This window comes from Podarcis muralis, chromosome 2, assembly GCF_964188315.1.
Source record: "Podarcis muralis chromosome 2, rPodMur119.hap1.1, whole genome shotgun sequence".
Lineage (NCBI taxonomy): Eukaryota > Metazoa > Chordata > Lepidosauria > Squamata > Lacertidae > Podarcis > Podarcis muralis.
This window is the reverse complement of record NC_135656.1, coordinates 54,915,946-54,928,390: the sequence shown is the minus strand read 5'-3', so window position 1 is coordinate 54,928,390 and position 12,445 is coordinate 54,915,946. Positions and strand designations below refer to the sequence as shown.

Here is a 12,445-nt window from a genome sequence, read left to right as displayed (position 1 = left end):
CCTCGCCCTGAATGAATGAACATTTTTACCCCTTGGTGCAGCCCAAATTATTACATGGATAGAAGGACTGCAAATTGCCACTGAAAGATTTTGCAAACCCCCACCCCCACCCTTGAGATCAGTTACTGGGGTGATTGCATCTGTGTGTGTTTTGCCCTCAAGCAGACTTTGCACACATGTTTAAATAGCATTGCATCTTTCTTTCTTTTCCTAAATTGAGAAAATCTGAAGCACTGAATTAAAGGAAATTAAATACTAGGCCAATCTGGAAATTGGGGAGTGTTAGAATTTTCAGTTGTGTGTGCCCATGTTAATGATTGGTGTAGCAGATTGCCATCTAGTGGCAAAGTAAGAGAATTCCCATACTGCTTCGAATAGATGGAATGAATTTCAAGTGCCACATTAGGCTGAGTTCCAAAATGCTACTGCAATTCTGCCCATGCCTCCCAAGTTTGGTGCAGTATATTATTGCGATATTTATTAAGCATAATACCCACCCCATTTTTCCTGTGCCCTGTATTTTTTAAAAATACATTTTAAGCCTAATGGCAGAATCTGTGTTGCTTTTATTGACTTGTAAATGGTTTATAATAAAGCATTTATTTATGAGTATAAGTGTTTTGGATAAATAAAAATGAGTAAAGCAATTGTTTAAATGTTTCTGTTGGGTATTTTGGATCATTTTGCACATAGACCAAACCTGGTTGCTTAAGAGTCTTTCTCAACCAGGTATGCAAATTACATTTTTAAAAAACCACACACTTAACTACAATGCCTGGTTGAACAGATAAGGCTTGCTTCCACATAAACAACTGATAGAGCTCACGTCCAGTAATAAAATTGCACTCCAAATTTGTTTCCTCTTGCCCCATCAGAGTACTGAAGAGCATCTCACTGGTGTCCAGTGGCTTTGTTTTTGAATATGTTTTTGGGGGAATACTGAAATCTGACCACACTGTGTTCTCTTGAGGTTTCTCTGAACTGCACTTGTTTAGAATGTTGTTTCCCCCTTCTAATAGTGACTGTTTAATCCCTAAATTCTGCTGAGTCTTGGTTGCTGCCTGCTCATGTTTTTTGTTTTTAAAGGAGTTTATTGAGCTCCACTTTGTGTGTTTGGCAGATTACACTAGTCTCTTTCCATTCCTCCCTTTTCTGGTGGAATGTGGCACTTGGATTCCTCCCAGGAGCCAACAAGATTGAATGATGCTGTAGTAAATCCATTTTGAATGGGAATTCACAACACATAATATAGTCAAACCACCACTCTAGCTTATGGATGTGTGTGCATAGAAGACTAAAGTGTAGCAGAATACTCTGCAAACAAACTCAGTGGCATGAGGTCAGCATGCATCTTACAGAAAAGGAAACGGCTCTGTGTGTAATTAACATTTGCTTCCTTATTATAAATGGAATGACAGAAAGCTGGCATAGCTTCTGAGTAGACAGGTTAACCTCTGAATCCTAGTGAGCCCTTCCATTTCGGAGAGGGTTTAGTTCTTCTATATGCACAACATAGAAGTGGGTCTTGCTTGCAAAACAAAACCTTTTGGAAGGCTTGGGGATTATCTGATTTGGTTTATTAAGTGGATTATGTTGTTCCACTCAAATTAGGCTTGCTGGATAACATCTGGTAGCAATTGAAGAGCTAGTGGGGTTTTTTTGTTTTTTTAAAAAATGTGACTTAATTGAATTTATTGAAAGGTGGTACTTAATTTTTTTACACAGTTTCATATGGCCTTCCATGCCATGCAATCACAGGTCCACTCTTCGCTCTTAAGGGTTGCTGTTTCCTTTGCTGTTTTCCATATCAATGGAAGGGTCATTTTGAAGTTGCAGCACTGGTCCCATATCTTATTTTATAAGCACGTGAGTGTAACTCCTGTTCTGATCTTTGGAAATAGAGTGACTAAAAAGAAAAAGAAACACATCTTAGATAAAAAAATTTTTAAAAGATACACATTTGTGCTATATTTGTGTGTATAGATGGACATTTGGAAATAATTCCTGTATTGTATTTCTGTTACACCTTACCGTAGTTGGAGAAGACTGGCCTGTGTGCCTCTCTGCTCAGTCTGCAACCCAGGTGCTAACTGTGGACGGGCAATTTCAAGGCCCCTGCTGCCCCTTCTTATGCTTCTTTGTCCCTTGCACAGCCCTTCAAACAGTGTTAAAAACTCAGATATATATATTAAAATGGTAAAGGACCCTTGAAAGTTAAGTCCACTCGCAGACGACTCTGGGGTTGTGGCGCTCATCTTGCTTTACAGGCCGAGAGAGCTGACGTTTGTCTGCAGACAGTTTTTCTGGGTCATGGCCAGCATGACTAAGCCGCTTCTGGTGCAACATTACACCGAAACCAGAACAGCGCATGGAAATGGCGTTTACCTTCCCGCCGGAGTCGTACCTATTTATCTACTTGCACTTTTTGGTGTGCTTTCAAATTGCTAGGTTGGCAGGAGCTGGGACCGAGTAACGGGAGCTCACCCTGTTGCGGGGATTTGAACCACTGACCTTCTGATTGGCAAGCCCAAGAGGCTCAGTGGCTTGTTGGTTCCATTTGGGTGGCTTGTGGAAAGGCTGCAACACAGTCAAATATATCTGTGCTGAGCTCTGCACTTACTTTCCTTGATGTGGATGATGGGAGGATTGTACGCAAGTCCTGGCTCGATGGAAATGTCAGCTGCCAACCTGGCGTCCAGAAATCTCCATGTAGTTGCAATTGGACCTATTCCAGTAGCAAAACGCACCCGGCGCCGGGGGAATTTCAAACACTGGTTCGGAGACCCCTGTTCTCCTCACAAAATTACAATTCTCTGAGTTCTCTGGAAATAGGGATTGATTGTTAAACTACTCTGGGAATTGTAGTTCTGCAAGGGGAACTGGGATGTCCTAACAACTCTCAACATCCTTAACAAACTACAGTTCCCAGGATTCTTTGTGGGGTAGCCATGATTGTATGATTACTGTTCTAAATGTTTTGTGCAGATTGATGCTGCATCTGCATCCTGAATTCAGCTTTCTGCAATGCACTGAAAGCCTCTAGGGTCTTTGTCCTAAGAAATCAAAGTGTCAGTGTTTTTTGATATCTGGGCTATTAAATTCTTCACAACCATGGTATATATAAGGAAGGTTGATGTGTGTGTGGTGAGGGGGGATAAGGGCAAGCATTTGTGCAGGGGATGAAGGCTGGAGTGATCTGTCTTTTTTCTGAAGGTGTCTGGTGTGTGTTTTGTGCCTGCCACTAAAGTCTTCCTTTCCCAGAAGCCCTTCTGAGAATGGTGTGACATTTCAATATTGGTATCAAAGGAACATTCCTGTCCTTATCAGACTGGGGTCACGTAGAACGTGCGAACTATTTTATTTGCATTGTTGAAAATAACACTATAGTGGTATTTTTTTGGGGGGTGGGAAGAAATGCAGCAAGCAACCTGAATGGATAAGGCAAGGTAGAATAATTATTTTAAGTAATTAAAGGCAATTCTGTTTGCCCTAGGTACTCACAATGTTGACCCCTTTTACATTGTTTCCCATGCCGGTATTTCCCTTCTTGAGAAGGGCAGTGTTGGGTTGTTTCCTATCTCATAACAGCAGAGATTGTAAGCTACAACTGTTGCAGCTGTTGCATCTCTATGGAAAATGGAAAAGTTTGTAATTATTACCCAACCTGTTTCAAAGTATTAGTTTTTAGGTATAAATTATTCTCTTTTAAGACCCTAGTAATATACTTATTAAATCCAGATTTCCTTTAGAATTTTTTTTTTAAAAAAATTGATACAGGGACTTCTCATTATTGAAAAATTGAGCTAATATATTTATTTTTTAAATTAAAATGTAATTTGATTTTTACTCACCTTGATACAATATTAGTATAGTAATAGGAAAATTAGCATTAGCAACCTGCACTCTCCAGTTTGGAACAAAGCAATTTTGGAATGAGTGCTAGTGACTTAAGCAGCTGGTGCTTATTTGCCTCTTTAGAACATTTTTAAATCCTGCTCTTGTTCCAATATTTATTTTTGAGCAAGGCTGCTTAGATTTAAGCAAGAATTCCATCCTAGTGCATGGTTACATATGTCAAATGGTAGAATATTTTTTAAAAGTCTTGCAGTTCTTGAGTAGTGTGGCAGTGTACATAAATCAAGCTTTAGTAGTAAGACAATGCTACATCCCCAATTATACGTGGGGTCTAGTTTGCGGCTTATTTATGTGCCAATACAATTCCCTTCAGAGGTTTTTTTAAGGTGAGGAGAAGCCCTGTGTGTTTTCAAACTGAGCATAATTGAGCTGAAGGAGATTAATCTAAAATCGTCAGGAAGTTAGATTCTTGTATCCTGCATCTTATTACCTAATATGGATGCATAATTTTTTCTCTCTTCTCTTTGTGTGTGTTAGATCTGTCTTCAGCAAAGCGGAAGTTTGCAGATTCTTTGAACGATTTCAAATTTCGATGTATAGGAGATGCAGAAACAGATGATGAAATATGCATAGGTAAGTGTGGGCAGGCTTCAGAAGCCGCTGGAGCATTTGGTATAAGTTGGCTAATTCAGTTGCTTTAGCAGGAGGAACCCCCATATGTGTAAAATGCCACACACAGTAGACCAGCAAATAATGAGTCTGTAAATGATTAGTCATCACTTTTCCAGCTGGTTAACAGAAGTTGTCCAAAAGTGATGATTTAGGTCTGGAAGCACAGGTTCCTTTTAGTTTAGCTTCTTAGGTCCGTGAGGGAATAGACGTTGAATATAAGTTCCCCACCTGAAAGTGCAGGCTGTAATATTCTGTGGGCAGTTGTACACCTATCAGACAAAACAAAGTAAATAAATGAAGAATGGAATGACGTTTACCTGCTGCCTAAACCAGAATTAGCTCCCTTAGTTATGTTTTCAGAAAGCTGCAGGCAATATTTTTTAGCCTGCTTTATTCCAGAATATTACGGAGTAGTTACACTAATGAGACGAATGATATGTAATTAAAATAGGTGAATACTGCACATGTGTGCTCAACCGTGTGTGTCAAATGACTTTTTGAATCCAAGCATTATTGTACTGTTTTTGGAAGATAAAAATAAGGGAGCAATTTGGCAAGACAGCGGGTGAGCCATGTTTGGTTCTCCAACAGTTTTGTTTTTATAAAGAGCAAACGTAGCTGGCTAGGGGCCCTGATTCAACACTGGGCAGAAAACCCCTTTAACCTTCAACCCCCTTTCTCATTCTATTCCCCATCCTCCTCCAAAGGATCTGGAGGTATACAGGTAGTGTGTTGATATTTGGATTGGAAAAAATGACAAGCCGACCTATTCAAGTAGGATTTCTATTATTAATTCTTCCAGGGGCCATTTTGGGATGGGTTGCTCTTCATTTTTCTGCTGGAAAACATTCAGCCCCACACTGTTACAGTTGTTCCACCAGCACAAGTGTTTCTGCTTGCTGGGTGGAACAGAAACCCTCCTCGTTTACATTTTAATGTGCATGTGCCTTACAAAAATTGAAATGTGTGGTAGCATATATGAAAACAGTCCTTCTTTGTAACCAAACTTATGTTTTTCTATCTCTCCCCCCCCCCCCACAGCAAAATCCCTGCAAGAGTTTGCTGCTGTTCTTAGGAATTTAGAAGATGAGCGCATGCGCATGGTATGGACTTTGTGTATGCAAAATGATGTGAGGAAAATCGATGATGAGCTTTTGGGAGTTATAGCAGTGGAAGCGGGGAAGGAACAATCCTTGGCAAAACTTAGAGTCTGGTCTAGGTGAAATAGCAGCCATGTAATATTTTGTTTTGAGCAGAGTGTCTCCTTGGCATAAGTGATTTAGGGTCTGTAAGTGTGCTATATTTAGAAGCAAAGGTGGTGCATTTTGCTGAGGAACCTGTGGCCTTCCAGATGCTGTTGGATTCCAGTTCCCATCGGCTCCCACCAGCCTAGTCTGGGATGATGGGAGCTGTACTACAGCAACATCTGAAGGGCCACAGAATCCTCACCCCCTGGCATACATTGTGCAGTGTCAAGGCTTTGATATATCTGCTGGCCATGGGAAGAAGACTGTGAAGAATTTCTGTGCCGCTCTTGCCTGCTTTGGCCAATGGCCATGGTATAGCTCAACAGCCAGAATTGTCAGCTTTTGTTCCTCAAAGAATAGCAATATTCATCCCTTTGGGGGTAAGTCTTGGCAGCATAACAGGGAGGGCAAGCCACGATGAACTGCCTGCCACTGAATGCAGTTGGTCTGGCACTCAGAGAACAAAGACCCAATTATCCAGTACAGCTTGTTTATACATTTTTGCTCTCGCTTGGAGTAAAGTTTCCCTGATAGCATTGAATGTAGAAGTTGTTGTAGAGATGGGCCAAATGTGCTGAGTGTGTCCACATTTTCCATCCTCACAGATACTTCCAATAACTCAGCAACAGACAGATGCCACCGTCACCCACACACATGTATGCCTGTGGTAGTTGCACACTTTCTCTTTCTTCAAGAGCTAGATCCCAGTTCTCTTGCTACTGTTTCCAAACACCTGTTGATCAGCTCAGCAGAAACACATGTACGCAGTTAGAAAAGAAAAGCACAATATAAATTGCGGTAAGGTAGAAGAGCTAAAATTCACACTAGCAGGGGGGAGAATCTCAGCCCAGAAGCTTGGCAAAAAAGAGAGGTGCTAACAGAACGACTATGGAGGGGGCCAATGACATCTTCACATACAGAGTTCAGTAAGCTGGGCACTGCAACCAAGAAGGCCCAGTTCTGTGAGTATATTGGGATAGTAAATGCCCACATGGATGGACACGCATGGATGTTAAACTGTAAATTTGGATGGAAGGAATCAGATTTAAACTCTCACAGGTATAGACTGCTGAGATAAATTTTGAAGGGGAAAACTGAATTCTCAGCAAGATTCATCAGTCACGTTGACAAGCCCAGAGTCATTACCTCAGTTACTGCCCCACTTCGGAAATTTAGAACTCTCTCTCTCTCTCTCTCTCTCTCTCTCTCTCTCTCTCTCTCTCTCTCTCTGTGTGTGTGTGTGTGTATTGTTTCAGGATCTAATATTTACCCTAACTGTTGTGTGACTTCATCACTCCATCTTGTTATTGTTGTCTGAGTGTTCAAAGTTTATTTGTTGTAAACTGTTTAGAAGCTTCAAGCAAGCGGCATATAATTTTTTTGTTAAACAAATAAATGTTTCAAACTAAGAAAAAACTGCATCACATATATTGAATAGGGTTGAGCTATTCAAACTGTTGAATGCCACAACTTCCTTCTGTTTTATAAGGGCCTAGGTGAACTGGGCTGTAATCCTATGCCAATTAGCCTGGGTGTTAGTCTTATTGAACTCAGTGGGGCTGCTGAATCAACACATAGGATCACACTCTCAGGCATATTGTACTGCTTGTGAATTGTTCCTGCTTGAAGTATTTACATATAAATGCCAGTTATTTTTATGTCATCATCCTTAATATTATATGCTCTGCAAATTTCTGAGTCATACAAGTTTCTCAGGAGGGAAGAATATCCTATATTCAAACAGAATTCTAGTAATTGAGCACAGGAGTTAGGAAGCATTTATCAGAATGAAGGAATCTGAATGTTTTTTCTTTACTGTCATCAGATTGAGAATGCTGGTGAGGTCTTAATCACACCTCTGGAGAAATTTCGTAAGGAGCAAATTGGTGCTGCTAAGGTAGGTAGAGAAGTGGCGAATGATAATCTTGAAACCCTTTGTCTATGCTGGAGGTTTGAAAGTCACAACAGACGTATTATGTTGGGATTTTGAAAAATGTATGAATCCCTCAATTATAGTATTTTGCTGCATCCTATAATGTCCAGCATAACCTTTGTCTTGTTTAACAGCAGCAAAGCAAAGTCTCTGCCTAAGCCTACGCCTTTTATATAAGGTATATGTTATTTATTTACGCTTAAAAATATATATTTCAAGGCTACTGTACAGGGTAGTGCCCACCGAAGACACCTTACCACAATGACAATTTACAGAATATCAATAATAAAACCATAAAACTGTCAAATTGCCCCCTCCCCTGAAAAGCAGTCAGTAAAGATACACAGCAAAAGCAAGCCACAACTTCTGTTGTCTATGTTCTGGTACAACTCTAGGTTAGATTACTGCAACATGTTATATATGAAGGGCTGGCCTTGAATACAGTTTGCAGCTGGTACAGAATTAAGTGGCCAGGTTGCTCACCAGGGCAAGATGGCCTGACTGCACTGGCTGCCAATTAGTTTCTGGTCCCAATTCAAAGTGCTGTTTTTGACCTATAAAGCCTTAAATGACTCAGGACTGGAATAGCTCAAGGACCGCCTCTCCCTATATGAACTGATCCAGACCCTGCAATCTGAGGCCCTTCTTCGTGTGCCGCCTACATGAGAGGTCAGGAGGTTGGCAGCAGAAGAATAGGCCTTTTCTGTGGTGGCTCCCCGTTTGTGGAATGGTGTCCCCAGAGAGGTTCATCTGGCACCTGCATTATGTATATTTAGGTGCCAGGCATTAAGGTTTTTCTATCACTGGGCCTTTGGCTGATTAACATTTTATGGGTTTGGGGGAGGTTATTGGTTTGTTTTTGTTTTATTATGTATTTTGTGTTCTCATTTTGTATTTTTATGTTGTGAACTGCCCTGTGATCTTTGGGTGAAGACTGGTATACTAATACCAATACTATTAGTAATAATAATAATAATAATAATAATAATAATAATAATAATAATAGCAGCAGTGGGTTATGCCCAGGGGCTGGATGTTGTCCATCGCTGCTGAAAATGCACAAGAATACGCACTACTTAGCACCATGATGCCTTGGCATTCTTCATGGGCTTGTTCATTAGCTGACATTAGTGAAGGAAGAAGAAGGCAGGAGAGCAGCAGCAGGAAGTCTGCTGCTATATTTTCAGGGGAGTCTCTCAACCTAAAACCCCATCTTTCATCTCAGAAATTTCTGAGATTAGGCACAGCTCTAATTTTTACTCAGTTTCTGTGAGGCATTGTACCTTTTGTCCTCTGTCTTGTCTTGCTTTGTTACTATAACAACTTGTTGCTGCTCTTAAGATATATGGGCTCCTGCCAGTTTCACTTTCCTTCAGCCTTTCTTCTTGTAAAACAGAGGCTTCTTGTAAACTCTTTATTGAAGAGGCTCTGATTTTGGTGTTTGATTTACAATGTCCCCTAGGAGTGACACCAGAGCTGGAATCGAATTGCACAAGGCGGTGGAATTAATTTGATGTTAGCAAAGGCCATAACCTAAAACAGGGCTAGTCAATATGGTGTCCTCTAGATGTAATTGGACTCCAGCTAGCATGACTGGGGTGAGGATGATGGGAGTTGCAGTACAGTAAAATTTTATGTTAAATTTTTAGAATTAATAAAATAACATGTTAGCATTTGGCTCAACCTTCCTTTGACATGCTGAAGTACTGCGGCAATGCAATTGTTCTTGATATGTATATGACATATTTTGGCAGGAAGCCAAGAAAAAATACGACAAGGAGACAGAGAAATATTGTGGTGTGTTAGAAAAGCACTTAAACCTGTCTTCCAAGAAGAAGGAATCCCAACTTCAAGAGGTGAGATTGGCTTCTTGTTTTCTTGTCACGCTTCCCTGTTATAGACCCCATTAATTGGTTATGCACTTCAGGGCTCAGGCTGCAATGAGAAAGAAAGGCCTTTTCTGAAGCTTCTGGAACTTGGTTTTAAGAGCCCAGGCAACACAATATGTTAAAGCACATTTTTAAAAAACAAAAACAACTCTTGAATTTGAGACTACGTGAGCTCTTGTTTTGAGCTTTGTTAGGGCATAGATTATGAATACATTAAGTGAAATACATATTGGCTGCTGGAGTCAAGCTGCTGTTGGTGCCAATGGAAGCTTTCCTCCGGATGTAGAAAGCATTGTTGAAGGGGGATTTTTGCCGGGACTGTGGCAAAGTAGGAAAGAATTAAACTCCTTCTTCCTGTTTGTCTCCTGCAATGATTTCCTTCACATTGAAGTCATTATTGTTTTTTAAAATGTGTTGTTTGTTCCTAAAATAAATAGTTTTAAGATTCAGGGGTTCACCTCCAGAATGAAAGGGGGAAGGAGAATTTGCTGTAGCCAAGAGAATGTGATCCTTCGATGATGTAAAAACAATGATATTGAAGACAGTGGGATGTTAATCGTTTTTTGAGAACTGCAGTCAGTGTAAACAAAGGATAGGCAGACTGAGGAACCATTTGATTTACTTAAAAAACAACAAGTTATTAGAATCCCAGCCGATCTCTAATATTTGGCGAATGCATCCAATAACTGTTTGATGGTTAGCTGTTGTGCAGTAATTGTGGTGAATATTGGACTAGTGAAACTTGTGGGTAGTGAAATTTCTGAGGTAATGGAATGTTTGGGAACATCCTGGCTACTCAAGAGGGCAAGGCTGTTGGCAACAAAAACCTCTATTTTGTGAAAGAGAGGAACAGTAGCTAGTTTGCTGAGATTAAAAAAAAATGTTGTGAGGAGGAGCTCTGAAGGGCAGACAAGGGCTTGGATAGAAAGTCAGAGAAACCTAAGGAACAAAGAGTGTACATGCAGTATCGCTGAAGGAAAGAGGCAGATGGAGCAGTGGACTGAATTAATATACATTAATATGAGGGGGGGGCAGAGATGGATGGCAGGGATGACTGAGGAAAAACTGTGGGTTGTGGGATAGGGAACTAAAGGGCCTGGTGTAGACCCTGAGAGGACCCTTGTGCCTTACAGCACACCCACCCACGTGTTCTGCCAGTCATTGTTTCTGCCATTACTCGGTTTTGACCTGAGAAACCTGAGGAGTTAGTGAGGGCAGTCAGACAGTGGCGTGCTGAATTTTGTTTATCAATTAGAACTAACTAGCTAATTGTTTGCCTCCTTTCAGATACAATTCTTGTATGTAACCACTGAATAATGGCGCCACCTTGTGGACATCTTTCACATTCATCTTTAGTTCTGGGTACTTTTGGAAAAGAAGTTACATTAAACATTTTATTTTTGCCAGAAGGAGCTCTTAGCTTTCCATTTTAGACATGCCTCTGTATTTGGTGCTTAGAATGCCTGATAGCCATTGAGCCCTCACTAATTTTACCTTTACAAGCTCTTTGTACGCTCAAGCTATCTTGACTGAGTGACATCTTCGCCTGAGTGATATTTTGGTTTAGGTGCCTTAGATTTTGAATGAGGTGTCCAAATGTTTTCAGCTTCCATATGGAAGCAGGGGTGCCTCGGCCTTGAAATGTCTGAGGATTTAGCTATTGAGCTAGGATTTCAGAAGGGGAAGCATGCCAGAAGAATGACAAATGTGTGTGGAGAAGATCGTTGTTTGTGGTAATTTTAGAAGAGTGGGTGCTGTGCTTCATTAATAACATACAGCTGCTTTGCGGGTGTGTCTGGCTCAGCCAAAGACAATAGTTCATGTGTTGAGAGCTCTGAGTTTCTTCTGCTGGCCAAACATCTGGGAAGTTGGAATTCATTTAGTTGCTTAGCAAGCCTGCTAATATGGCACCACGTCTTACTGACTTCACTTAAGAGTATCCCACTCCTTGTACACTGGACCCTTGTGAACATTAGTATTTACTTTATACTTTTGTATTTCATATGCTGCTCAATTTAACCATATCCCTTGGGTGTTTTCACAAATCTAAATCAGTAAGATACAAATACCGCCAGCTGTCATTGATTTAAAACAACCTGCTCAAAAGTTCATAAAAAGCAGGCATGAGCCCAAACAATAAGCAGCATAAAATCAGCAATATTTGTAAATGTATAAATAGTTATAAACGTATTCAAATGCTTAGGAGAATTAGGAGGTCTTCATTTGGTGCCTGAAAGATCCTAAGGTGGGTAACCGGGGGAACATCCCATAATCGAGGCATGACCACTAAGGAGGCCTTCAAGCTGCCTTTGAGTTACATAAACTTGAGAGACCCTGGTTCAATGCCCCCTCTCAGCCATGAAGTATACTAGGTGACTTTGGTCCAGTGACCTACATTTTGTAGGATTGTTGTAAAGTTAAAAGGGAGAAGAAGCATGCACTGTATGCCTTCCTGACCTTAGAGGAAGATAGATTTTCCAATTATGAATACGCAAATTAATATAACACTACCAACAGCCAACCTAGCAGTTCGAAAGCACGTCAAAGTGCAAGTAGTGCAAATGCAAGTAGATAAATAGGTACCACTCTGGCGGGAAGGTAAACGGTGTTTCCGTGCGCTGCTCTGGTTCACCAGAAGAGGTTTAGTCATGCTGGCCACATGACCCGGAAGCTGGACACTGGCTCCCTTGGCCAGTAAAGCGAGATGAGCACCGCAACCCCAGAGTCGGGTATGACTGAACCTAATGGTCAGGGGTCTCTTTACCTTTACCAACAACCAACAACTCCTAACAGCTTGTGAGAAATCTAAGCAGTAGCTGTTTGGTGCCAATTTAGATCTCATGCTGTTT

General features: G+C 40.8%; 1 protein-coding gene across 9 annotated transcripts in view; it reads left to right on the top strand.

Moving 5' to 3' along the window:
* The window catches only part of ARHGAP26 (Rho GTPase activating protein 26), a 204,690-nt gene that overhangs the window by 61,191 nt on the left and 131,054 nt on the right, over window positions 1–12,445 (top strand). For all 9 annotated transcript variants that reach the window (XM_077924490.1, XM_077924492.1, XM_077924488.1 and 6 more), the window contains exons 2-5: window positions 4,393–4,488; window positions 5,569–5,630; window positions 7,600–7,671; window positions 9,462–9,563. In XM_077924490.1, the coding sequence (XP_077780616.1) occupies window positions 4,393–4,488; window positions 5,569–5,630; window positions 7,600–7,671; window positions 9,462–9,563 (332 nt within the window). The remainder of the gene's footprint in view (window positions 1–4,392; window positions 4,489–5,568; window positions 5,631–7,599; window positions 7,672–9,461; window positions 9,564–12,445) is intronic.